Consider the following 26,740-nt stretch of genomic DNA (forward strand, 5'->3'; position numbering starts at 1 on the left):
GATAGACGTGTGTCAATTCCATTACATTGTTGCTTAAACTTGCATCCTCCAGGACTTAACATAAACCCTGTCATGTAGCAGGGACAAATAAATATTTGTTTAATAAACTTGTTTTCTTGTATTTGAAATATGAATCCCTTTGAGCTGATGCTTGTTAGCATGAAATATTTGGTAGACACAGCTGAAGAAGTTCATAGTTAGTGAAGTGCTCATATGATACATTGAAATGTGGTGTTGAGATACTTAGAGAGTGAAACCCGTGATATCAGCTTCAAAGCTTCAAAATGAAGAAATGTAGTTTATGATCAGCTCCATCACTGCTGGTCGATACTAAGAGTTGAAGTCTTTTTTCGTGGAGTACACAGAATGAATCAGATAAATTGAAGGAAGCCCTAAGAATACCCAAAGATATTAAAGCAGAGTCCATAAACCAGAAATTGGTCTTGGTTGGTCTTAATTATCTGAAATATAGTGAGAAGATAATCTAAGTCTTGCTATTTCTCCTTGGTCTGGGATGATCAAAGAGTGAGTATGATCCCAATAGACAACTTAGATGTTCTGCGACTGAGAAATTGGTCACAAAAAGTGTCATTTTTTTTCCCTCTAATTGCAGCTGAACAGGTCATTATAATTATGAATATCATCACAATTACTACATTCATATGCAATAGTGGAATAATATTTACCAAGTAAGTAGCTCAACATTATTTTAGATTTATGAAATTTATTTATTTATTCAGTAGTCATCACTTATAACACCTTATGCATGCTTGGAGTAATGCAGTATTTTATTTTCACTGTCCTATCTCTATCCCAAATAGGGAATAGGTCTGGTGTTCACAGTTAAGAACTATCCCAAGCAGCTCATTCCCCAGATACCCATCTAAATCAGTGGTTCTAAACAAAGAATAATTGTGCCTCTGGTGGACAATTGGTAATGTCTGGCAACATATGTGATTGTCACAAGGGGGATAGGGTGTGTGTGTGTGTGTATGGAGGGGGGGTGGCAGTGTTACTGGCATCTAGTAGAAGGGGCCAGGGAAGCTGCTAAACATCTTACAATGCACAAGACACCCATATCCTGACAAAGAAGTACCCAATGCAAATGATAATAGTTCCAAGAGCTGTGGAAACTATAAAGAGAATGAACGCTTGGTTGAAGTACAGGAAGCAAAGCAGAAAGGTAGAGAATGATAAAAGAAAGGCATGGTAAAAATGGGATGGAGTATGACAAAAGCTAATGAATGAAGCAAACATGAGAAATATGATGACCAGAAATAGCATAAGGTGGGCAAATAGATTAAAAATTATCTCGGGGGTGGGGGTCGGGCGCTTGGGTGGCTCAGTTAGTTAAGTGGCTGACTCTTGGCTTTGGCTGAGGTCATGATCTCAGGGTTGTAGGATGGAGCCCCTCGTTGGTTTCCATGCTCAGTGGGGAGTCTGTGGGAGATTCTCTCTCTCCCTCCCCTCTGCACCCCCACCCCCCGCTCACGTGCTCTCTCACTCTCTAAAATAAATAAATGAATCTTTAAAAGGAAATTTTCTTGGAAACAAATTCCCTGAACATGGCCCTCTGCCCTAATATGTCTCATGCACAGCTAGGCCAAAGTTGTGTTCCTAGCAGGACTGCACTGGAGAGATCATTAGAAGAAAAGAAATTGTTCTTATGAACACACATAGACACGTATTAAGAGGTTTCCATATCCCAGTGAGCAATTATGAAACTGCTAGAAATCTCTCTTACAAATTAGACTTAAGAATATGAAAAATGATCTAAAAAAAATATGAAAATAATTTTATGAACTGAGAGGAAGATTACTTACAAGTAAAATTTTAATTTACTCTTGCTTAAAGTCTTATGCACTAATTTATACTGTATATGTTATGAAATAGATACCCTCAGCCCAGATTTTCAAGAGAACGGAGATTGTGGTAGATAATTTTTATGTGTCAACTGGACTAGGTTATGGTGCCCAGTTGTTTGGTCAAATACTAGTTTTGTGTTGTTGTGAACACATTTTGTAGATTTAATTATCATTTACAATCAGTTTACTTTTAAAGAGATTGTTCTAGATAATGTGGGTGGGTCTTGTCCAATCAGTTAAGGCCTTAAGAGCAAGAACAAAGGTTTCTCCTAGAGGAAGAAATTCTGCCTCAAGATGGTAAAGATAGCAAGAGGGGAAGAATGAAGGGGGGGAATAGGAGGGGGAGACGAACCATGAGAGACTATGGACTCTGAGAAACAAGCTGAGGGTTCTAGAGGGGAGGGGGTGGGAGGATGGGTTAGCCTGGTGATGGGTATTAAAGAGGGCACACTCTGCATGGAGCACTGGGTGTTATACACAAACAATGAATCGTGAAACACTACATCAAAAACTAATGATATAATGTATGGTGATTAACATAACATAATAAAAAAAAAGGGTAAAAAAAAAAAAAAAGAAACCCTGCCTGAGTTTTCAGCCCCCTGGACTGCCCTAGGAGTTTTGGACTTGCCAGACCTCACAGTCATGTGAGCCAATTCCTTAAATCTCTGTGTGTGTGTGTCTCTCTCTTTGTCCATATGTATCTCTCTTTCTCTAGTCACATCCTGAAGAGAAGATGTGGCCACACTGTTTTATAGTTTTTGAGAACGTTTCCACCATCAAGAGAAGCTTAGACATTCATAAGGGGGAGAAGTTTACTCTCAAATAGTTCATTCTGGTAGAAGGGTATCAACCCCCCACCCCCTTCACAACACGCACACACACATACAGTGCTTCTCCTTTCTTGTGAAGGGAGGGAAAGTCATGAGGACCATGCACGGACAGTGTGGTGGCTGGCCAGAAGTGGTGACAGTAATCTTATCCTATACAATAGGAACATTTTATATAATAGGAGCTCAACAAATGTTTGTTCAATGAATGCTTAACTGAAAACAAAAATTTTTGAAGCAATTAGATGAATAAATGCACTTCTGAGAGAATATAAATCTCTCAAACAGGAGCTATGTCATATATTTCAACTCTTATTTAACCTTTCTTCTTTTTGTCCAGAAAAAAAAAATATATATATATGAAACAAAGAAAACAAATAATGTTGACCCAGTGAAGACTTTTGAAAGTACAGGATGCATTCACTAAACGTGTCATGTTAATAAAAGGAATGGAATATCTGTGGGATTTTGTGCCCTAGTGTCACTGAGGAGACAATGCAGAAGATTATCTATGTTTCTTAGAGGCTGTGAGTTAGGGTGACTAGTATTCTCTGTTCCTCTCTTAAAAAGCTGCAGTGAGTCATTAGCATTGGCTGAGTGAAAGGAAGCAGCTCTAGGAGCAAACGCTGCTTCCATGGATAGGCAGCTAGTGTTTGTGTTTCCTCTGGACCAAGAGGTCTGTCTCTAGAGCAAATGGATGCTAGCAGAAGAAAGCTGGATGGGGTGTAGCCCTGATGGTGGGTAGGAACTGAGGGTGAGAAACTAACGAGAAGTTGTGGAAGAGTGTGCTGTCAGGTGAATGGTTCAGTGCAGAAAATTCCAGGGAGTTGGGTGGGGTGATAACAAGATGGTTTCTGGAAAACACACCACAGTCTCCACTAGGGAGAGAGCCAGTACTCAGACACCTGTGAAAACTGAGGATATTCAGCAGCAAAGGCAGAATCACAAGTAGCACTAGCTAATTGAAGACTTTTATGTCCCCCTGAACACCTTAGAGTATCACCAATCTGTTACTTAAGCAAAATGAAGTATAGCCGAACTTCTTGCAGTGAGGGGCAGACACCAGGAGAGTTTTAGCTGTGATTCCAAAGAGAGGTGTTAAAAGTGAGATTCCGGGTTCAAATGGTGTCAAGGCAGGAAATTGATTGGGACTGGGCAAACTTATTACATGATACTTTAGGACTAGTCAGCATAGCAAAGAGAACATACTGATAACAAGCCTCTCGATAAGCAAATGGTTGCTTACTTTGGGCTCTGTTTTTCCATGTCTACAGACCATTTTCTCCAAAAACCTAGTCCATAGGCGTTTCCTGAAGCATACAGTGAAATGGTTCGTTGGTTTAATCTCATCTTTTCCTAGGAAAAGTTTCCTGAAACAAAGAAGTCACATTGACACAGGGAGTCTAAACCGTACTGAGACAGATGACCTGAGTTCTCATTTTCTTTCCTCTTGTTCTTTCTCTCTGGTTTGAACAGGAGAAGTCAGAAGCAGCACTTTGATGGAAGACAAGGTAGAGCAAGGAAGTTAAATCAAATGATCATGCCACCAGTGGCCTGCCGAATTACATGACAGGCCTAAATTAAGGGAAAAGGGAGAAGCCTTGATGTAGCTGTAAGGCTGGTTTTTAATTTCTACTGGATTGGAATTAACTACTAATGTGAGATAAAGATGTTTCTTAATATCTTAATGTGATCATAGATCTGCCCATGGAATTGTTCAGAGATCCAGGCTAGTTAGAGCCCTCAGGTCAAGTGTGAAATTGAATAGCAGGAGAAAGATGAAGCAATTTCCTAATTATGCCCTACTGGGTCCAGCATGTTTAATACATTAGTTATATTTAAAATCAAAGATGACCATCCAACAATTCTCAATTCCTTTTCATATTCAGCTGTAGAGTTAGAGTTTCACTCACTGAGTCCTAGATAGGGTTTGTTACAGTAATTAATTTTTTGATCAAACTAAGTAAAAAAAAAAGATACTGAACTTAATTCATGAAAAAATCCATCTTTTCATTTATCGTTTCACCATTTATCGTAAATCAGAATGAACATCATGGAAGCTATGAAAACATAGCTCTCACACCTCCCTCTGCTGGGAACATGATTGACTGACATCTCCAGCCACCAGTCTCTGAATCTACCACCGCGTTCATGCCGACGTCATAACATGCCCTCTTCTTGGCCAGTTACTGAGCTTGGCAGGGATACTAAGGCAGGCCCATCTCTGTGAGACACTGAACTCCTTTGATGGGTAACTTGGAACTGCCCTGAAGAAGGTTATTCCAACCCAACATCCCTTCTTTGCTTCTCTCTTTTCTTCACTGAATTCAGATCTGCATCATGGTCTGATGACCCTCCCAGAATTCTCCAGCTACCTCTCCATTTTCCCTGACAGGCATTTTCTCCAATAAATTTCTTTTAGGTCAAACCCTGTTTGGTAGCTATTTCTCAAAGGACTATAACTGACACATTAGATCAACAAGAGTTATTTTTTTAATATGAAATGTAATTTTTTGGATTGTCAGTAATGAGTTTTATGCGATTTCCTCACACTTTTTTTCCCCTCACACTTTTTTTGAAGTCCCTGTTCTTTGTATTCCTATTGAAACTTTAAATTTTTGTCCCCATTTTTGTGCTTGCTGCATGATGGTAAGTTAGAATTGTATGTGTGTGAACTTCATGAAGGCAGGGTATTTATGCCTTTGTTCAGCACAATGCCTTTTCTATAATCAAAACTCAGTAGGGACGCCTGGGTGGCTCAGTAGGTTAAGCGGCTGCCTTTGGCTCAGATCATGATCCCAGGGTCCTAGGACTGAGTCCCTCATCGGGCTTGCTACACAGGGAGTCTGCTTCTCCCTCTGCCTGCAGCTCCCCCTGCTTGTGCTTGCTCTCTGTCTTTCTCTCCCCCTCTCTCTGACAAATAAATAAATAAAATCATAAAAAAACCTCAATAAATATTTTGCAGTGAATGCCTAACTAAAAACAAAATTTTCTAAAGCAGTTAAATAAACAAATTCATCTATCAGTGTACATAAATCCTTAACCTGTAAGATATATCACATTTTTTTAGTGTATGTGCTGCCGAAGTGAGCACAAGATATATCACATTTTTAATTATCCTTTAAATTCCTTGTTTTCTATTCAGTAACATATTAATAAAACCTATGAAACAAACAAAACAAAACAAAAAGGTGCTTACCCAATGAAGACTGTTGAAGGTGCTGGATACATTCAACAAATGTATTATATGAATAAGAAAAATGGAATGCCATAATTCATGGTAGAGAAAAGTTTATTTTAAATGTCAATTCTATTTGAAATACACTTAAGTGAAAGAATCCTAGGAGAAAAATAAGAGAAAAATCTTAGAGAGTAACGAAAGGGACTCTGAGCATTGACATAAAAATGAACATTCAAGGCTTATCTCATATGTCTGATTTAGAAAAGGTCACAGGCCAAGGTTACTTTGTCCACAATGAATCACGTACTTCTGGGAGAGATGGTGATGGCGAGTCTTGGTGATGCAGATCATCAGCAATCGCAGATATTGACAGACTACATGTTAAGGTTTCATAAGGTACAGACATAACGGTGAGATAATGGGGAATATTCAGCAAGTTGATCTAAAAAAGCGAGAGCTAAAGGCTGGTTGGTAACAAGTTGACTGGCAGCTCCTAGAAGAAAAGTAAGTTGGACGACTGAAGCTGGACCCACAGCCCAGAGATTGGAAACCAGTGCTTCCATAACCAAAAGGCCCAAGGCCAATATTTCCAAATCCCAGAGACCCCATGTAATTTGTTTGGCAGGGACTGAAGAAGAAGGAATTCTTTGGGTGGAAGCAGGATGTCTGGTAGGGTCTGGCCCCAGCACTGGATGTCCCGCAGCTGGTGGGTTCATAGCAGGTCTCCTGATAGCCATCAAAGACAGAGGAACCCAGCTGGTAGGTGCTGGGAGAGTAGATTTCATTGCTGGGGTAGAAAGAATCATAGGGGGAACCTGGGTACCCCAGGTAACCTCCAAGAGAGCAGGAGGAGAAGTTTCCAGGGCGGCGATTGTAATGCATGTCGACTTCTGAGTTCAGCTGAGTTGCAGAGAGGTTTGGTGAGTGTGACTGTTACCTTCTACTGGACGCTTATATACCCTAGCAATGAGTTAGTAGCATGTGCCCATCTTAATAAGAATGCTTAATTAGTCTCCAGTCAAAATGAAATACATTAACCTTCAAAGGCTTTTTTTTTTTTTACAAAAGCAAACTTTTAAATGAAAGAATTTCATTAGGTTTTCAAAGCAATTGTTTATGAGTAAAGATGTCATCTCTCATTCAACTAGCTTGGGTAGATGAATATAATTGTATGGTGATTGTCCCTATAAGACTGGTGTTTTATTCATCCTATCCCTGAATTGAATCTGAATGGATAATACAGTGAGAATTGAATCTGAATGGATAATACAATGAGAATTTTGCTCCGTTTAAAGTTCTAAAAAAATACTTTGTTGTCTGGAGGGCATATTTATTTTGTTCCAAGTTTAGGAACCCAGTTGAGAACAGAAAAAATAAAAAAACCCACAGTCCTTATTATCTGTTTCATCTCCCACATCTTGTGGACCTTATAGAAGAAATAACCCACTAAGAACTCTTAATTGGTAGAAAAGCTAAGTGAGTGTCCTACACATTTGGATTTTGGTTTTCTTACAGCACAAGTACCCAAGCTGCTTTTGTGTGTATAAGTTTTTGATTTAAGAATGAAGGGCCTAGGGCGCCTGGGTGGCTCAGTCGTTAAGCGTCTGCCTTCTGCTCAGGTCATGATCCCAGGGTCCTGGAATCGAGCCCCACATCGGGCTCCCTGCTCCGCGGGAAGCCTGCTTCTCCTTCTCCCACTCCCCCCTGCTTGTGTTCCTGCTCTCGCTATCTCTCTGTCAAATAAATAAATAAAATCTTTAAAAAAAAAAAAAAGAATGAAGGGTCCAGGGGCTCCTGGGTGGTTCAGTCAGTTAAGCATCTGCCTTCAGCTCAGGTCATGATCCCAGAGTCCTGGGATTGAGCCCCTGCGTGGGGCTCCCTGCTCTGCAGGGAGTTTGCTTCTCCCTCTCCCTCTGCTGCTCCCCCTGCTTCTGCTCTTTCGTTTGTGCGCTCTCTCTCTGAAATAAATAAATAAAATAAAATAAAAAAATGAAGGATCCAGGGGTGCCTGGGTGGCTCAGGCAGTTAAGCGTCTGCCTTCTGCTCAGGTTGTGATCTCGGTTCCTGGGATAGAGTCCTGTGTGGAGCTCCCTGCTCAGTGGTGAGTCTGCTTCTCCCTCTCCCCCTGTCCCTCCTCCTTACCTGCTCATGCTCTCGCTCTCTCTCAAATAAATAAAATCTTAAAAAAAAAAAAAAGAAGAAGAAAGTGTCCAATATTTGCAGGAGTACCTTGAAGATTACATTGTAAAAATACTGAAGTCAAGGAATCCTTGCCCTGAACTTGACTTGCTTTTTGATAGAAGTCATTGATAAATTATCAAGCTTAATCCCCATAAAGTTTAAGTAAATTTTTGGTAGGGTTGATGTTTTGAGAACAAAAGAATAAGCACTGCACATTAAAAATGGGCCTTTGTTCTCTTAGTTTCCATTCATAGGGTAGTAATTTTACTGCAGAAGGTAAATAAAATCAAGAAATTAAGGAAGTGTCTACCCCATGTAGACTTCAAGGAACGATCAAGTGTTGGAAGAATTCATAGTTACAAATGATCTTTATAAGTTGATATGGGATGGGAGGGAATAAGAACAGATGATAATGTGAAATAAAGAGTGAATGCCATTGGGACCTCTGATGTGACACATGTGTCAGGTGACATATATATTCTGCCTAGAGGACTAGTATCCTAAGTATTTTTCTAGACTCTCCCATCAAGTGCATCATTGACAACCACAAGCAGAGTAGTGCATGGGTGCAGGAAACGGCTTAAAATAACCTGTGGGAATGGGCAAACCTCATAAGACACCCATCTTCAAAAATTGATATGTTGTTTAACGGAAATGAGCTGAGACTTATTCTAGAAAGAACTGAGATTACTAGGTGGCAGTTTTAAGGGAAGATTCAGCTAAAAATCTAAGATAAGCCACTTTTGTAGGTAATGAGATGTCCATCTTGAGGGCACTGGGAATACCTTGTCAGGATATTGTAAATGGGATTCCAGTCTGGTAGGGGACTGGAGATTATTGCTAAACTCCCAAATTGTAAACTTTATGGGTCTGAACATTTTGAGTAGACAAATTGTTTTTCAAGCATGTTTCATTTATCACTTAAATATAGTTTGTCCTCTGTTTCTAAAATAAACGATTCTTATTTATTAGGCTTCTTAATTATGAATAGCAAAAAGCATTCTACTAGATCCCAAACCTTCCCATTTTACTTGTGAATAAAATATTGAACATCAAAACATGCATATAGGTATTCAACTCACCTAAATTGAATTTGCTTGTTTGCTTCAATGTCATCCACTCTTAGATCAGCTATTTCTACGAAAGAATATTCTATGAGTCAGATATTCGGTAATTTTTGAACATTCTTTTCTCAACCAAATGGAGGATTTTACACTCCAACCCTTTTGTTCAGGAGTGGAAGGGAAATGCTTTAGTGTGAAAGGAACGAATCAAACATCACAGAAGCCACAGCAAGATAAACCTTCTCAATCTCTCCTCTTCCTCAAGGTATCAATCTTCATTAGCCTACTACATAGAAGTGGAATACAAGCCATAGAACAAGAAAAAAAAAATGACCATTATTTTAGAAATTTTGTAATACTTGTCAGAAACACCTGAAAACAATTTAAGTCAAAGTGATGTATGTTGCTTTCTGAGGCAAGGAAGAATCTCCTTAAGATGGTTCCTTTGGTCTAATACTTCAAGGCAATTACCTTATAAACTTTCTTTAGAACAAGAACATTTTCCAGGTTCTGGGGAATTTTTTTAGTGATAAACACTGCCTCTGATTAGAGATAGAAATACATGGGGGTGTTTTTGCCACATTTTTGTGATTTTTTAATGCTTTTTCAGCATCTTAGATGAATCACCTCTAACATTCCAAAATAATATAAAGCGATTTTAATATTTAACTTATGCCACCATAAACACACACACAAAAGAAAGAAAAACTAAGATCAACTCCTATTAGTCTGCCCACAGTTTAAGCAGGAACATGGGAAATAAGGGAACCTCAGTTAATATTTCACCGAAGCTGTTCAAATTGAGATCTGATTTAAAAAAAAAAAATCCTCATACATCTTGCATATTACCCCTGCTGCTTCCTGACACTATTCATTAAGTAAACTTGCTTGACAACAATCAATGTGTGTTTTTGTTTAAAAGAAATGACTATGAATAGATCAGTTAGTTAGCAAATTTGCTATCCAGATGGCAACAATTTTGAGACAGATTGTGAAAGGGGTATCAATTATTTTTAGTTAAGCCAGCTTTCCTCATCCCAGACACTGTCTACCTCTGAAGCAGTTCTCTGAGTGATCTGCTGGGTGACCTTTGGCAGAGGTTGATGACTAATAGCTTTGAAGATTCAACACTATTACCTGAATTCAAAGGCACAAACATTCCTGCACTTTCCAGTTGTAAAACCACAAACACTACATATGTTTGATTATGATGATCTTTTCAATTCAATTAAAAGCAGAAGGTAACCTGTTTTTATGTGTCATGTGGCTGGCACACCCAATGATAAGGGTATATAAATGCCCCAGTCCAAGAAGTGGCATTCAAACTCAGAACCTTCTCTTTGTACAGCACATCTCCTCTCACCATGTCCTACAACTGCTGCTCTGGAAACTTCCCCTCCCAGTCCCTTGGGCAACACCTGCGCTACCCAGGATCCTTCTGTGGCTCATCCTACCCCAGCAACCTCTTCTGCAGCACCAACCTCCGCTCTCCCAGCACCTGTCAGCTGGGCTCCTCCCTCTCCAGTGGCTGTCAGGAGACCTGCTGTGAGCCCACCAGCTGCCCGACGTCCTACCCGGTGTCCAAACCCTGCCAGATGTCCTGCTACCCGTTGAGGACCTCCACGCTCTTCAGTCCCTGCCAGACGAATTACACCGGGTCTCTGGGCTTTGGCTCCAACGGCTTTCAATCTTCGGGTTGTGGCTCTCCCTCTCTGGGCTTTGGATTGGGTGCTTTCCAATCAGTGGGCTATGGTCCCAGTGCTTTTTCATCCCTGGGGTGTAGATCCAGCTTTTACCGTCCACTCCACTCTTCTAGAAGCTGCCAGTCTGCTTTCTACCAACCAACTTGTGGATCTGGCTTCTACTAATCTTATGTTTGAGCATAATACCTACTATGTCTAGAAATTTACCACAATACCAGCTATGTCAAGATCCATGCTATCTATCGATCTCTGTCCTAACATTAGCTTACAAATTTGACTTGTATTGTTACCTATTATGGTTTAGCAATAATTTGAATTCTGGTAATCGGAAAACACATTCACTGAAGAAAGATGTCAGAACAGCTTTCTTGTAGTTATATAAACATGCAATATTGAAACATGTTTCTTTCTTAATATCTTTCTTAATATCTCCTAGTTATCTCTCCTAGTGCATTTATTTAAAAATTTACAAAATGGAAAAATGTAAGCATAAATAAAAATATGTTACATGGCACTCGCATATATGTTTTTATATGATCTGTTTACTCTGTGTCTTCAAAACTACTTCTAAATATCTGACTGGATATTTCTGTATTTGTATTTATCATTCAAAAATTTTTTACTTAAGGGGTGCCTGGGTGGCTCAGTCGGTTGAGCATCTAGCTCTTGATTTCAGTTCAGGTCATGATCTCAGGGTTGTGGGATAGAGCCCCACATCGGGCTCTGTGCTCAGCACAGAGTCGGCTTCTCCTTCTCCCACTGCTCCTCCCTACTCATGCTCTCTCTCTCTCTCTCTCTCTAAAATAAATAAATAAATAAATAAATATATTTTCTTTTACCTTAAAAAATAAAATCATCAACTGTCTTTTTGGTTTGAAAGAAATTATTTCATCTTTAATGTCCACTCCATACCTTCATATGATAAAATCTAGAAACACATTTTTAAGACTACAAACCATTGTGGCCTTTTGTTCTCTATGGAGTTCGAAATTTCAGTGTTTTTATATAAAATAATTACAAATTGTAATGGATATTAAATACACTACATAATTTTGGAAAGGAGGTTACTCTAATAAAATATATCCTAAAGTACATGCAAAAGTGGAGTTAAGCTCTCCAGTAGGAAGTTAGACGTTCCAGTCCAGTCACCCCACTCAACTGACATAAGAAACCAAGTCTCAAGTGTTGAATCACTATATGGTACACCTGAAACTAATATAACACTGTATGTTACCTACACTGGAATTAAAATAAAAACTAAATAATAATAATAATGAAAAAAAATCAAGTCTCTAAATGAAATATCTAATACATTCCAACATTTATTAGTAAGTAGGCCCAATATCGTCAGTCCTGTAGGTCTGATAAAGTCCCAACTTGCTCCTGCTTTTCGGTTGTTCGGTTACTAACACTTGTTTGAAAACAACAGCAACAAAACAAAACTCAAGACCAAGGCAAATATTCTATTGTCACAGCATTCAGCTAAACATCCAGGCAGCTGATAACCCGGGAATCAGCAGTTCTGCCCCGGACTTTTATCCACTGAGTCAAGGACAACATTACTAAAGGCATAGATAACTAGATTCTTACCCATAGGGTAACCATATGTCTTTGTTCATTCTGTTTGTCTCAGCGTCCAGTCTCATTTGGTAATGGTCTTAGATTTTTTTTTACAATGAGTGTTAATTGAATTAGCATAAGTGAGATTGGTTTGGGAGACTTCCACTTTGGTCATGCTTTTAGCTCTTGAAGTATAAGATGCATGCATAGTGAGCAGAGTTTTTACTTTAATCAACATTAAATCTGAAAGAAGATAAGCCTTCTCCTATCCTTTCCTTTGTTCATTCTTTTTTGAGTAAAAGAGAACTATAGCTTTTCTTTCAAAGACAGTGTGCAGAGGGATCACTGAAAGACAAATTACATTCAGATACAAGCGGTAGGACCGCTCATACATTCAAATCGTGGTGGAGAGTCATTTTTTTTCTAACCTAGCCAGTAAGTACTACTATGGCTCTTTCCATAGGCCTCAGGAGGCAATAATATACACCAAGTTACCAGTAGGTGGAGATAATGAGAAATTTGGGAATTACCGATGGGTTGTACATGAAATACAGCATGAAATTGAGGCTGCCACGCAGCATATAAAGAATAATTTACATGCTCTTGCTGGGGTGGCTTGACCATATATTGTTTAAATCTGCAACTATTCTTTTTGTCTGAGAACGTCTTTCTTCTTTAAATTTTGCAAAAAATTATTTTTAGGAGCAATGAGCTAAAATTGAAAGTTCATCTTCAATGAAAAAAGTGATTATAGAATTTCTATTCCTAAAGCAAGTTGACAGTGAATATTTAATTTGTATAACAATTTGACGCCATTTACTATCCCCCATGGGGGTCAGCAATGTCACTGACCACATGAAAAGTTAGAGACAATTTTGCTGAAGAAGCATCAATGAGGGCGCCTGGGTGGCTCAGTTGGTTAAGCAACTGCCTTCGGCTCAGGTCATGATCCTGGAGACCCCGGATCGAGTCCCGCATCGGGCTCCCTGCTCAGCAGGGAGTCTGCTTCTCCCTCTCCCGCTCCCCCCTCTTGTGCTCTCTCTCTCTCTCTCAAATAAATAAATAAAATCTTTAAAAAAAAAAAAAAAAAAAGAAGCATCAATGACTACTTCAAAAGAAAGTAGAAGTGTTCTGTGAGGTTTTGTGTGTGTGTGTATTTATTTATTTATGTAAGTGAGTACGTAAGTAATCTTTACACCCAATGTGGGGCTCAAACTCATGACCTGGAAATCAAGAGTCACATGCTCTTCCGACTGAGCCAGTCATGCTCCTCCAAAGTAGAAGTTTTTTTAAGATGATTGTGATGAGAGAAATACTCTCTAAAGGCCTGATATACAAAAGAAGCCATTTTAGACTTCTAAGTCAGCATGACTGTACATAAACTTTGTTCAACCAGAAGCCTGATTTATGGCCCACCATGCATGTATTGCACATCTGCTTTGTGAATGAGTAGCCTAAAGGAAAACCATCTTGTCCTTGAGAAATTGATCAGTGCTCCTACTCCCCGAATTCCTTGATGTTAAAACTTGGGATTTCTGCCTATATGCTCATCTACAATTTTTTTGAGCTTTTCCAAGATGTAGAAAAGCCTATGATCCTGTAAAGACTGTTCATTTTCTGGAGCATTTTCTTTCTCCTGAAGATCCTGTTTCCTGGGCAGCTGTCCTAACTGGGGCTCGAATAAGACTCTATTTTCTTTCTGTATTTGAGTTCTCTTTCTGGTAAATTTGCATCACCAGTTGCTTCCAAAGATGATAATTTATTGTTAGCAGTTGCAAAAGATGTGTTAATAGATCACTGGGATGCATATATTTTCATTGAGGTCAAATAGCTATTCTAAATGATTTTCACTCACGTTAAACCCTAAGTTTTCCTGTGCATGCAAAACAACACACACACAAAAGCAATAGCTGTTGGTGTGCTCTTCTATTAGCAGCAGTAAAACTTCACTAAGGATTAGATGAAGGCAGTTTTATGTCTGTATTTGTCAAATGCTTCACGTAGAAAATGAACAAATTCCAATAATGGTTTGATTTCTTCATTCATTTGAAGGGGAGCAAAATCTGCCACCTCAAAATATTCCTCCTTGTCATGTCAATTATTTTAAGCTGGTTATTTTTAAGAAAATGCAGGCACAAAAGAAGATCTGAAAATTGAGTAGAAATTACCCTTTTATAAGATAGATTTATATTCATAAGGGAAACCTCTGTTTGTAAGATGTCTCCCACCCTGTGCCAGGAAAAGGGGAAGGACTCAACAGTCTAAGAACTCTTGTCAGTGGAGAAGGTGAGGACCTCAATCTGCATAATAACTTCCGCCTTGTTTACTGAGCTTTTCCTGGTCACCTCAATAACTGACTCCCTACCCCCAATATCTTCCTTTGTCTTTAGCTGAAGATGGTATTTAAGGTGATGGCTTTGGCCATTTCAAGGGGTTACTCGCCACCTTAGAGTTATAAAGTTATTAAACTTTTGTTTTACTTCTGTTCATCTGTTTTAAATCAATTTAATTATTAGACCAGCCGAAGAACCTCAAGCGTAGAAGTAAAATGTTCTTCTCTCCAGCACAGTATGAAGTATCCAAGTAAAGTTCATAATGTTCTGATTGACAATGTTAATGTCAAGTTATTTAAAAAGGTCAACATTGAAGATAAAATTATTGGTTGCCTCAGTAATAATAAAAAAAAAAGCAAATCTGGTAAAGGACAACATCTTGGTAAAGACAAGTAAGATTCCTATGGAGAAGAAATAACAGTTTTTAAGTATTGTAAACAAATAACTCATAATTGTATCCAAACAAACTGCAATATTCTGCTAATGAAAGTGGAGGCAGTAGTTTTAAAACTTTAAAAGCAGTCATGTGTACCCACAGTAAGTTAGTTTGGCAATCAATGCTTTTCCTTACCTCATCAATCACCTCTGTTGTATTATTATCCTTGTGCCTTTGTGTTGCTGTTTTTTAGGCTGTTAGTATGCTATTTTACATAATAAAGCACACACAAGAGATTTTCTTCTGTTTCTTGCTTGGGCTACTATTCTGCCAAACTAGATTCTAAATCTCCCCCACTCCCCCCCCCAGCCCCACATACCTATGCTACTTCTGAACCAACAGTACTCCTTTTCTCTACTCAAGGACTTCCCCATTTTACTCAGATTGCCTCCACTCCTTCAACCTGACTCACCAAGATGGGAATGCAGTTTACAGTTTCTGGGAGATGTCACAAGATTTTGGCAATTTTACTTTTTTTTTTTTTTAATTTTCAGAGAAAAGCTTCTAGGAGCAGCAGTGTTTGTTGGGGCATTTGAAGGGAAATTAAGAAATCTGTCAAGTTACATAAGAATCATCTTTATCTTCTTATTTAGTTTATTTTTTTAAATTTTTAACAAGAAGCTGATCATCTCTAATTTTTGGTTGCTGATATTGAACTTGAATATACCAAGTGAGACGTGAGAGGGTTTTTTTTTTTTTTTTTAAGTTATTTTTGTTCATAGTGTTAGGTATTGAGGAAGGGAACATCATGATGTGACACTAATAATAATAATTAAAGTGAAGAATATAAGATTTGTCACAGGACTCAGGATTTCCAGAGATCTCTTCCTGAGAGGTAGTCAAATATTTCTCTCTCAGTCTTTTATTAGGTATTATAGTTAATACAAATATTTTCAAATGAAATTAGCTCACCATTCCTTCATGCTTTTCTCCTAAACTCTAATTTTTTTTTCATTTTTACTCTTTATTCTGGATACTATTCATGAGGCTAATGAAATGAGATCCCATAGGAGTTGAAGCCTATTCATATAAAGGAATTTCTGTAGTACCAGAGGTAGTCAGGTACTCTTTGGTTAAAGAATGAGTTGCATATTAAAAAAATCCAGAAAGAACAATAAAAAATAGATTCAAGAGGTCAGATTCTACAAGATCTTTGATTTATAAAGTTTGACAAGCTTCTAATCCTTTTGAGTTTTTATTCCCTTATGTCTGGAAAGGTCTATAGGACATAATGTTTATCTTTCTCACAGGGATGTTTGAGCATTAAATGAAAGCGGTATATCTTTTTTTTTTTTTTTTTTAAAGATTTCATTTATTTATTTGACTGAGAGAGACACAGTGAGAGAGGGAACACAAGCAGGGGGAGTGGGAGAGGGAGAATCAGGCTTTCTGCTGAGCAGGGAGCCTGATGCGGGGCTCAATCCCAGGACCCTGGGATGATGACCTGAGCCTAAGGCAGACGCTTAATGAAGGAGCACCCAGGTGCCCTGAAAGTGGTATATCTGATACCCCTTGTGCCCTCCCTTATATCCTCATTCTCTCAGCAGATCCCAGGCACAGCTACAATGAACAATTTCAAGCAGACTTCAACTCTCTTTGCAAGACAGTTTTTTCTCCTCCCAAACACAGCATTTCTTTCACTCTATACCTGAGCTTCTCTTAGGTCACAGCCAGGAAAACAAATGGAGCCCATGATAATCCTCCTTTGCACACTGAATGAAGTTCCAGGAAGTTAACATACATCTGGGACAACATTGAACCAATGAGAGAGATGGATAAATGCTGATAAAAGCTGATGGATAAATGCTTCTGCCTGTTGATCAGATCTTGGGGTAAATAATTCTAAGAGTCATTCTATAAGTTCTTAAAAAGGCCCAGAAGGATTGAGTTCCCATTGCCCACTGTAATATTAACTAAAAAATATATCCCTTCATGAGATTTTCCTCTCTGATTTTTTTAACCTTCCATGATCTCCCAAACTTGATCCCTGGGATCTTGTACCAAGTAAACCTTCTGCACCCAAGTTCTTGACTTCAGTTCTATTTTGGGGAGATGGGGATAGAGGCTAAGACTAATGAACATAAATGTTGTCAACACTGCTCAGCTCAGGTGTGTTGTTCTTAGCTTGAAATGTTGAACCTTGGAGAAGCACCAGGAGGTTATTCACACTTCCTTAACCCAGTTACTCCCTACCTAAGATTATTTTGAAACTCACATGTGTTTATAGGTAAGGCTCAGGAACACATCACCTGTGGTAGGCAGGGATCATGGCACGTAGGCTAACCAACAAAGAGCATATATAACATCTGTCCTGGGAGTTAAAGCTCATCTTTTTCTGCTGAAAATCCACACTCAGATGCTAAACTTTGAGGTACATGTCTATTGATATATAACCTCACCTTATAAATTATATTATATTCTTGTTGTCTGCATTTCTAGTTTATGTACCAATTTCTTTGTTTTTCTTTATCAGCAAAAATTCATGACCCTTATTATCAGCCAGTGTCACTGACATTGAGACATGCAAAATATGGACCTCCAGGAAATGAACACTCCCGACAGGAAACATAGCCAATGTCAACAGACACTTGCTCAAATCTATCATATTGTATGTGCCTAAACCCAGTCTCAGAGTCCTATTCCCAAATCCATAAAATATAAAAACTACAGGCAAATAATTATAATAAAAAGAAGATGAACAATATATTTGAGTGCCAGATTACAAAAATTTATTAGATTAAAATTTTCATTTTCAATTGCTTTTCAGTGAAAATCCAATAGCATATATTATATCAATAGTACAGAATTTAGGACTTCATTTGAGATTACTCATTAAGTTCAGTTGGCCAAAAGTAAGTGCTACAAGCAACTGATGATTTAGGAATAAAAGAAGAGTAGTAATTGGTGGAAATGAAAACAATGGCTGTACTGAGTAGAGACTTTGACATCAATACTCAAAAGCATCTGAACCCTCAACAAGTTGCTCTATAGAAGCCAGATCCACAGGGTGGTCTGTAACACAATGACTGGTAGCTCCTAGAGGTGAAGTAGGATGGGTGGCAGAATCTAGATCCATAGCTCAGAGAAGGAAAACCATAGAATCTAAAACCCAAGGGTCCGAAGCCCTGGGATCCACAGCCCAGTGAGTAGCAGCTTCTGGATCCATAGCCCAGGGAGCAACAGCTGCGGGACCCAATGCCCATAGACCCAGGGTAAGCAGTCCAGCAGGGACTGCAGAGCGTGGAGGTCCTCTGGCGGTAGCAGGACATCTGGCAGGGGCTGGACACCACACGGGATGTCTGGCAGCTGGTGGGCTCACAGCAGGTCTCCTGACAGCCACTGGAGAGGGAGGAGCCCAGCTGGTAGGTGCTGGGAGAGCAGAGGTCAGTGCGGTAGACCAGGTTGCTGGGGTAAGAGCCGCAGGAGGAGCCTGGGTAGCGCAGGTAGCCCCCAAGGGAGCGGGAGGAGAAGTTTCCAGAGCAGCAGCTGTAGGACATGTTGGCAGGAGATGTGAGTGTGACTGAGTGACAGTGAGAAGATTCTGAGGTTGCATTTCATCTCTGGACTGGGGTGTTTATATACTCTCAGCAATAGGTGTGGTAACCTTCACGGTCATCCTTGACATATCTGTGCGCCCTCACATACATGTGGGTAACTCAGTAATCTCTGTAATTGCAGTTGAATAATTTCCCACATTTGGATTTATGGATGCTATAATTTTGGTGTTACAGCCAAAGCCAATGAACTGCTCCTCTGTCAGAAATGCCATGAATGTTTGACATTTATGTTCATCCCATCATGATGAGGAAAACACCACAGCCAGGACAGCCTTTTCTTGGGCTTATGCTACCTACATCTGCTTCCTGTGGATCAACATATGGTTTTTCTGATGGATGCTTTCCTCCTAAGAGTGGGGAATGAAATCACATCATTTTTTTTTTCCTGGTACAATGGATCAGAGGCAGTGTTTCTACCTGGATGGAGCCTTCCAGGAATGATCCACCTTTTCACTATACTCCACATGCTCCAGAATTACTTGGTAGTAATTTGTTAGAGAGAAAGAATGCATGGAGTAGTGGTTACCCAGTGGGTCCCTTGTCCAATGAAGAGAGACCAAAAATGGGTAAAACAAAGACAGAGATGGCTAGACACTGGCAGACACCTTGCCACATATCTAAAGATAAGGTGACAACACAAGGGCTCAGTGAAGCAATCCCAAGGAAGATCAATCTAGGCCCACCTCTAGGCAGTCAAGAGGAAAACGCTAGTCTGATGAGGGCGCCTGAAGGAGGAACAGAGAAAGCTCAGAGATTTCAGCCTTTTTTCTAGTGCACTCTTAAAAAATGATCTGTTCCATCCCAATGTCTTTAGAATTAGAACCTTTCAAATTTACTATATTTTATGAACGTTGATGTATTATCCATGTTATCATCTACATTTATAAATATCCAGGGCTTCTAATGTCTTAGAATGTCTTAGCTTTTCACTTCACAGGTTTTGAATGATTTTCTGGCACTCGCACAGGCTGGTACCACCCGCATTCTCCTGCCTAAATGTTTCTTTTCCAGGTCCCTTTTCCTCTGGAGATACATGAATCAATCTCTCTCCTCTCTTCTCTTTCTGTCTCCCCAACTTTATCTGTCCCCCCACCATTTTTAATTCTTATATTTTTTTCTGTGTTTAAGTTTGGTTTTCTCTATTTTCCTTGTTCTGTTATTTTTGCCATTGCTTAACTGTAGATTCAAATTTTTTTAAAAGTTTGATAATTTATCATATTCTTAGAGTGTAACTGGCTGCTTTCTAAGTTCAATGTTAAAATAAAATCAGTTAAAAAATAAATAAAATAGGGGGGCAAGGATGGTGCAGTTGGTTAAGTGTCTGATTCTTGGTTTCAGCTCAGGTCATGATCTCAGGGTCTTGGGATTGAGCCCCATGTCAGGCTCCACCCTAGGCATGGAGACTGCTTAAGATTCTCTCTCTCTGTCTCCCTCTGTCCCACCCTCCCTCTCTAAAAATAAATAAATAAATAAATAAATTAATTAATTAATTAAAATCAGTTAAATGATATTCTAGGCCCAAGAGAATGTATTATCATGGTTGATGGCAAAGTTTAATTTTACTAATAAAATTGTAATAAACTCACAACAATAATATTTAATGTATTTCAAAATGTGCCACATGCAATATTAAAGCACATTTGTCTCTGTAATATATTCTTGGCATTTCTCCCTAGGGATCATTTCATTTAAATTTTATAAGGTGGAGGGACGCCTGGGTGGCTCAGTCGTTAAGCGTCTGCCTTCGGCTCAGGTCATGATCCCAGGGTCGTGGGATCGAGCCCCGCATCGGGCTCCCTGCTCAGCGGGAAGCCTGCTTCTCCCTCTCCCACTCCCCCTGCTTGTGTTCCCTCTCTCGCTGTGTCTCTCTCTGTCAAATAAATAAATAAAATCTTTAAAAAAAATAAATTTTATAAGGTGGAGAAACATTGAAGATTTCTCAATAAACATATCAGTGAGGTATCCAAGTATGTATTTTTTTCTATAAATTATCCAAAAACAGTGGTTGAGAACATGAGCTCAAATGCAAGTTGTTTATTTTGGAGAGGATACCAGTAATTACCTGCAGGAGTATGAGAAATGTGGCAGACAATGGAAGGAAGGCAATGTGGCGTGCGTTACTAAGCCAGGCACCACTGTAGACAACTGAAACCCAATCCTAGTGGAGAATTCCCCACACAGGGCTCAGCAAGTCCTTGTGGAGTAAAAAAGTCCTTGAGCAGAGTTTTATAGATACCCCCAGTAATCAGTACACTTCAGAGTTTAAAGATGATTATCCAGGGGATGTAGGCAGGGTGTGACAGCTTCTGTTGGGAATGAGGTGTCACTAGAAAAGCAGAGATACAATAAATATGGAAAAGAATAAGATAAGATCTGGAAGGATCTGGAAGGATAAAATCGGATAAGAAGAGCAGAAGGGTGTGAAGTCACATGGTGAATTCAGCTCATATTGCGAATTACAAAGTAAAGCATATATGGTGTGGAAATGGGAGACAGGGTTGGAAAGAAAGGCTGAATACCCACAATTGTAGCATTTGAATTTCCTGAAATTTGGTAGGTGTCATCTTTTACCAGTGAAACTACTCTAATAGGACTTTTAAATGGCCACCTTCACTGTAGATCCTCAGTTATTTGAAGCATTCCCTTGTATTTTAAAAATAAGTAAGTCATTCAAAATTATGTAAAATTAGCAAGTTAACATTTCTTAAAACATTGAACCCTTCTTCTCAATGAGAATAGAAAATCTGTGAAAATACATCATCATCATCATCTCTGTTTGAAAACTTCAGAGAAATACCTGAGTATTCCAGAGTCCCAGAGGTACTATATGGGCCAGAACTGAAGTAAATAAATAAGTAAATAAATAAATAAATAAGCCTACATCTGGAGTTGCTATTCTCTTAAAATTATATGTTGATTTTGAAAGTAGTAACCGAGAGGCTAAGAGAATTCCATAAACTCACTGGGCTTAAGAAATAAAATTGGAATTCAGCGTCTATTGGAATTGAGATCATGGCAAATATCCCAGACCTTAGAGAGCCAAATCCTAGAAGTAAAATTGAAGTGCTAATAAATAGCTCTTCATAAGGACTGAAGCCCAGGTTTGAATTATCTCAATCCTTGATTGGATAAAATGATCTAGGATGCTGGTGACCTTATCCTAACAGCCTGCCTGAAACATAAGTAAATTCTTTCTGGAGGAAGCTAAATTATTCTGGGATGTATATGTGTGTATTTCATATATATATGTATATATATATATATATCTCAAAATATAATAGGAATATGAGAAGAAAAGACTAAAACAAAAGAGAACACCAGAACATAGAATCTGAAATACATAGTGCATGTGCCAAAATCAGACATTAAGTTACCAATGTGAAGAATTTAACAGGAAATAGAAAGATATTATCAAGGAATTATTATATTTAAAGAAGTAAAGATATGATTGAGAATTTTGGCAGAAAACTAAAAGCCATGCAACAGAACCTCATTGAAATTTTGGAAATTTACAATATACTAACTGATCTGTAAAACTTAATTGATGTGTTTTATCAGGAGATGAAACAAAGATGAACAGACAATTAATGAATTGGGAGATGGGATAGAAAGAAATTCCCAAAGTTAAGTATAAAGAGAGAAAAAGAATGAAAAGAATGAAAAAGAAAAGAGTATAGGAGGCATTTGTAACATAGTTTAATAGTGTATTTTGCTTATAATTAGAATCTCAGAAAAAGGGAGGTAAGAATGAGACAGAAACAATATTTGAAGAGAATATGGTTGAGAATTTACTAAAAATGATGAAGGGCATGAATAGAGCTGGCTTGACACCGAGATGGAATTAAAGGCACACGGATTTCATTTGGGAAATGTCTTTGAGAGAAGAGTTAGAGGAGGGGGTGAAGAAGGAGAGGAGAGCCATCAGACCTGGTACGAGTCTGCCCACGGTGCCTGAGGCAGCCGCACAGACTAGGCATAACTGCCTGAGGCCACTGGGAATCCTCAGTCATTGGCCATCAGAGAAGTCCCATGTGTCCCAGGACAGAGCTTATCTAATATCTCTGCCGCACTGTATCACATGGGGCCCTTGGTCAACTCAGCCTCCTGCAGTGGAAGATCTGAGAAGGAAAGTCTCAGGGTTGATATGCATATGGATGAGAATCTGTTAGGATTACAGGACTCATATCAGACACACTGAACCTAAAACCCAATTATTTCTTCCCTCATTTCAATATTGCTTAGCTCTTCGATTCTCCTCCTAAGACCCCCATTTGATCTGCACTTGTGACTCTGTCTTGATTCTGTCCTTCACTGTAACCATGTCTTGAAGTAAATGTCCAGGTTTCTCTCTGGCTTTAACTATCAATGATATTTAATTTGTATTGGCTGACATTTTCCCCCCTTTCCATTGCATCTGAGACATACTGTGTAATAGAATGTGGATATGGATGGACAATAATTTTGGAAAATGAGAAAACATGGTGACAAATAAGGTCAGTATTTAATCTGTTCCTATTAAAGCCAAAATTATACCTCTGATCAATTGACAAAGCAGAAAAATAGTTATATGTTATTTCCTGCCATTTAAGAAAAGTATGTGCCCATTATTGCCAGGAATAAAACACATGAAGGTTATGGCAAGAGCAAAGGAAGTGCTTTCCCGGCTGAGATGGGATGAACATTAATGTCAAACAGTCACGGTATTTCTGACATAGGAGCAGTTCACTGGCTATGGTTGTAACACCAAAATTATAGCATCCATAAATCCAAATGTGGGAAATTATTCAACTGCAATTACAGAGATTACTGAGTTACCCACATGTAAATGAGGACGCACGGATATGTCAAGGATGACCGTGAAGGTTACCACACCTATTGCTGAGAGTATATAAACACCCCAGTCCAGAGATGAAATGCAACCTCAGAATCTTCTCACTGTCACTCAGTCACACTCACATCTCCTGCCAACATGTCCTACAGCTGCTGCTCTGGAATCTTCTCCTCCCGCTCCCTTGGGGGCTACCTGCGCTACCCAGGCTCCTCCTGCGGCTCTTACCCCAGCAACCTGGTCTACCGCACTGACCTCTGCTCTCCCAGCACCTGCCAACTGGGCTCCTCCCTTTCCAGTGGCTGTCAGGAGACCTGCTGTGAGCCCACCAGCTGCCAGACATCCCGTGTGGTGTCCAGCCCCTGCCAGATGTCCTGCTACCGCCAGAGGACCTCCACGCTCTGCAGTCCCTGCTGGACTGCTTACCCTGGGTCTATGGGCATTGGGTCCAGCAGCTGTTGCTCCCTGGGCTATGGATCCAGAAGCTGCTACTCACTGGGCTGTGGATCCCAGGGCTTCAGACCCCTGGGTTTTAGAGTCTATGGCTTCCCTTCCCTGAGTTATGGATCCAGTTTCTGTCACCCAATCTATTTTCCTTCCAGGAGTTTCCATTCATCTTGTTACTGGCCACGCTGTAGATCTGACTTCTACTGATTAGAGTGTTGAAGAGCAAAATCCATTCGAAAAATGCAGATTCTGTCCTGAGATTATCTATTATCTTAATTTCTTCCATTAAAAAGCATCTAATATTCCCTGATCACTAGTAACTTTACCTCACCAGCCCTCAAACGCTGGCTGATAGAAGAACTCTGTCAAACCACAAGATTAACGAGTAATTCAAATTGCATTGTTGAAAGAATTTATGGTTTGCGTTTCTCCCAAAAATAGGTGGAAAGTCAAATGATTTCATTTTAATAAAATCTTTATTCTGCTATCCAAATATGTTGTTAATGTTGTTATTTACTAGTATTGTGTCAACTGGGATTTGTGTTATCAGTGCTTTTGTTAATGGGCTTTGGAAAGTTCAGATTTTAACGGCTGTGCACTAATTTTGGTTGGGTTTGAGTATTTCCCCGTTTAAGCAGTTCCTTGGATGCCCACAGTTTCTAGGTACAGCCTTTTTCTCAATGAAATCTCAGGGGTTTGAATATCTTTTTTTTTTTTTTTTTTAATTTTATTTATTTATTTGCCAGAGAGAGACACAGCGAGAGAGGGAACACAGGCAGAGGGAGCGGGAGAGGGAGAAGCAGGCTTCCCGCTGAGCAGGGAGCCCAATGCAGGGCTCGATCCCAGGACCCTGGGACCATGACCTGAGCCGAAGGCAGACGCTTAACGACTGAGCTACCCAGGCGCCCCTCAGGGGTTTGAATATCTTGTTCACACAATGAATATAGCCTATGCACACAAAGACATAATAAAGACATTATGTATTAAAGAAATTTGAGGAGTGTAGGAACAAAGTTTAGATTTACATGATGAGGCCTGTGCATGCGGGTTATTCAAATGGAAGACTAGTGTGTGGGTGTAACATTTTAGAAAAAGAGTACCTATGAGCTTCAGCTAATCACAGTGAAGGGATGCCACATATTTTTTTTTCTAATTGACTAAGTCCCTGTACTCCAATTACTATTTTCAATTTGCTCAAATTATCCCCATTTGTATAAGAACAACTTAGATGAGAACAAACTTAGCTGGGAAGGAACTAGGCTCAGCAGGTGTGAAGTTGCACCTGGGTTCTTTGCCAACATATACACTGAATCTAACTAAATGAGAATCTAATCTAAACGAGAAACCTTTAATATCATTGAAAATGACTGTTTCTGCTGTATATTGAAATAAAATTGAAATAAAATTTATTTACACCATTCTTCTCTCCTACATCCAAGTGTTATAAATGTAAGGTACTAACAGGTAACATAGAAACTAACCATGTAGTAGATAATACAGATACCATAACATACTAACATAGCATGATAACAACTGGAGACGTGATGTTCATATAGAGCAAGCAGTGTTTAAATATTTTTTCCCCAGTCTTTATTTTATAAGATCCTCAAACATCCCTGAAATTAGGAAATGGAATGCAGAGTACTCAAAGGTTGGAAAAAAAACCGAGTCTTCTAAATTTATCCTGGTACATCTCACCATGCTTTCTTTATTTCCTCCTTAACTACTGACATAATAATAAAATCTGAAATATAAAAAGAGTGGTAGGGGCCATTAATTCAATCTACTTAGTCCACAGAGGTGGAAACTGAAAGATAGAAGAGCTAGATAGAATTTTACAAGATTACACAGCAAGTTATTATAGAGTTATTAATAGAATTGCTTTATTCTGTGCATTCTCGCCAACCTCTCTCTTCCCTCATATGCTCCCTCTCTTCCTCATCTTTCATTCCCTCCTCCTCCTCCTCCTTCACTATGTTTAGAAAATAGTCATGACACTTACATAGCTAGAGGAAAACATAAAGGAATAATGAATGGAGATTTGGGGAAAAATTTCATCAGTGTTACAAAATTTAAAATATTAAACTCCTCTGTAAACAGTCCTGCTCATGAATTTTAATGATCCAAGTTGGTCTCATGCCCATTATCTTCAACCAAGAGAAAGAATCCAATTTTGTACCCCAAAACATAAGCAATGACAGAGCAGTCATGAGGAGCACCTGGAGCTTTTTGGCCAAGCTGAGGCCTCGTCTGTTACTGTCTCCAGCTTTTAGATGTCAGAGTGGAAAATTTTCTGGCTTTCAGAAATATACTAGTGTCTTAGTTTTCCTATTATTGCTAAAACAAATTACATCAAAGTCAGTGGTTTAAACAATACAAATTTATTATCTTACAGTTCAATGGGTAAAAAGTCAGATACAGTCTCATTGGGCTAAAAGCAACACGCTGACAGGGCTATATTCCTTTCCAGAGGCTCTAGGGGAAAATCTACTTTCTTGTCTTTTTTAGCTTCTGGAGGCCAGCTGCATTTCTTAGCCCATGCTCCCCTTCCTCTACCTTCAGAGCCAGCAATGGTAGGTCAAGTCGATCTTACTTTATATCACTCTGACCTACTCTTCTACCTCTTTTTAAGGATGCTTAAGATTATGTTGTGTCCCCCTGCTAATCTCCCTATTTTAAGGTCAACTGATTCACAACTTTAATTCCATCTGCTACTTTAATAACCCTTTCAACATAAAGTAACATATTCATAAAT

General features: G+C 39.1%; 4 protein-coding genes across 4 annotated transcripts; 2 read left to right on the forward strand and 2 right to left on the reverse strand.

Annotated features, from left to right (window-relative positions):
- Positions 1–6,305: 6,305 nt before the first annotated feature.
- KRTAP15-1 (keratin associated protein 15-1) lies at positions 6,306–6,758 on the reverse strand. The gene has a single exon (XM_036101105.2). The coding sequence runs from the start codon at positions 6,756–6,758 to the stop codon at positions 6,306–6,308; it is 453 nt and encodes a 150-aa protein (XP_035956998.1).
- A 3,727-nt stretch (positions 6,759–10,485) lies between these two features.
- Positions 10,486–10,989, forward strand: LOC118541482 (keratin-associated protein 14-like). The gene has a single exon (XM_036101101.2). The coding sequence runs from the start codon at positions 10,486–10,488 to the stop codon at positions 10,987–10,989; it is 504 nt and encodes a 167-aa protein (XP_035956994.1).
- A 7,136-nt stretch (positions 10,990–18,125) lies between these two features.
- Positions 18,126–18,650, reverse strand: LOC118541481 (keratin-associated protein 13-1-like). Its single transcript, XM_036101100.2, has one exon. It carries the CDS (start codon positions 18,648–18,650, stop codon positions 18,126–18,128), a length of 525 nt encoding a protein of 174 aa, XP_035956993.1.
- A 5,029-nt stretch (positions 18,651–23,679) lies between these two features.
- LOC118541479 (keratin-associated protein 13-1-like) lies at positions 23,680–24,192 on the forward strand. The gene has a single exon (XM_036101099.2). The coding sequence runs from the start codon at positions 23,680–23,682 to the stop codon at positions 24,190–24,192; it is 513 nt and encodes a 170-aa protein (XP_035956992.2).
- Positions 24,193–26,740: the final 2,548 nt, after the last annotated feature.

This window comes from Halichoerus grypus, chromosome 1 (assembly GCF_964656455.1).
Source record: "Halichoerus grypus chromosome 1, mHalGry1.hap1.1, whole genome shotgun sequence".
Classification (NCBI taxonomy): domain Eukaryota; kingdom Metazoa; phylum Chordata; class Mammalia; order Carnivora; family Phocidae; genus Halichoerus; species Halichoerus grypus.

Bases quoted from the DNA above. Each gene is read 5' to 3' on its own strand.
- KRTAP15-1 (XM_036101105.2), bottom strand. From the start codon at position 6,758: ATGCATTACAATCGCCGCCCTGGAAACTTCTCCTCCTGCTCTCTTGGA.
- LOC118541482 (XM_036101101.2), top strand. From the start codon at position 10,486: ATGTCCTACAACTGCTGCTCTGGAAACTTCCCCTCCCAGTCCCTTGGG.
- LOC118541481 (XM_036101100.2), bottom strand. From the start codon at position 18,650: ATGTCCTACAGCTGCTGCTCTGGAAACTTCTCCTCCCGCTCCCTTGGG.
- LOC118541479 (XM_036101099.2), top strand. From the start codon at position 23,680: ATGTCCTACAGCTGCTGCTCTGGAATCTTCTCCTCCCGCTCCCTTGGG.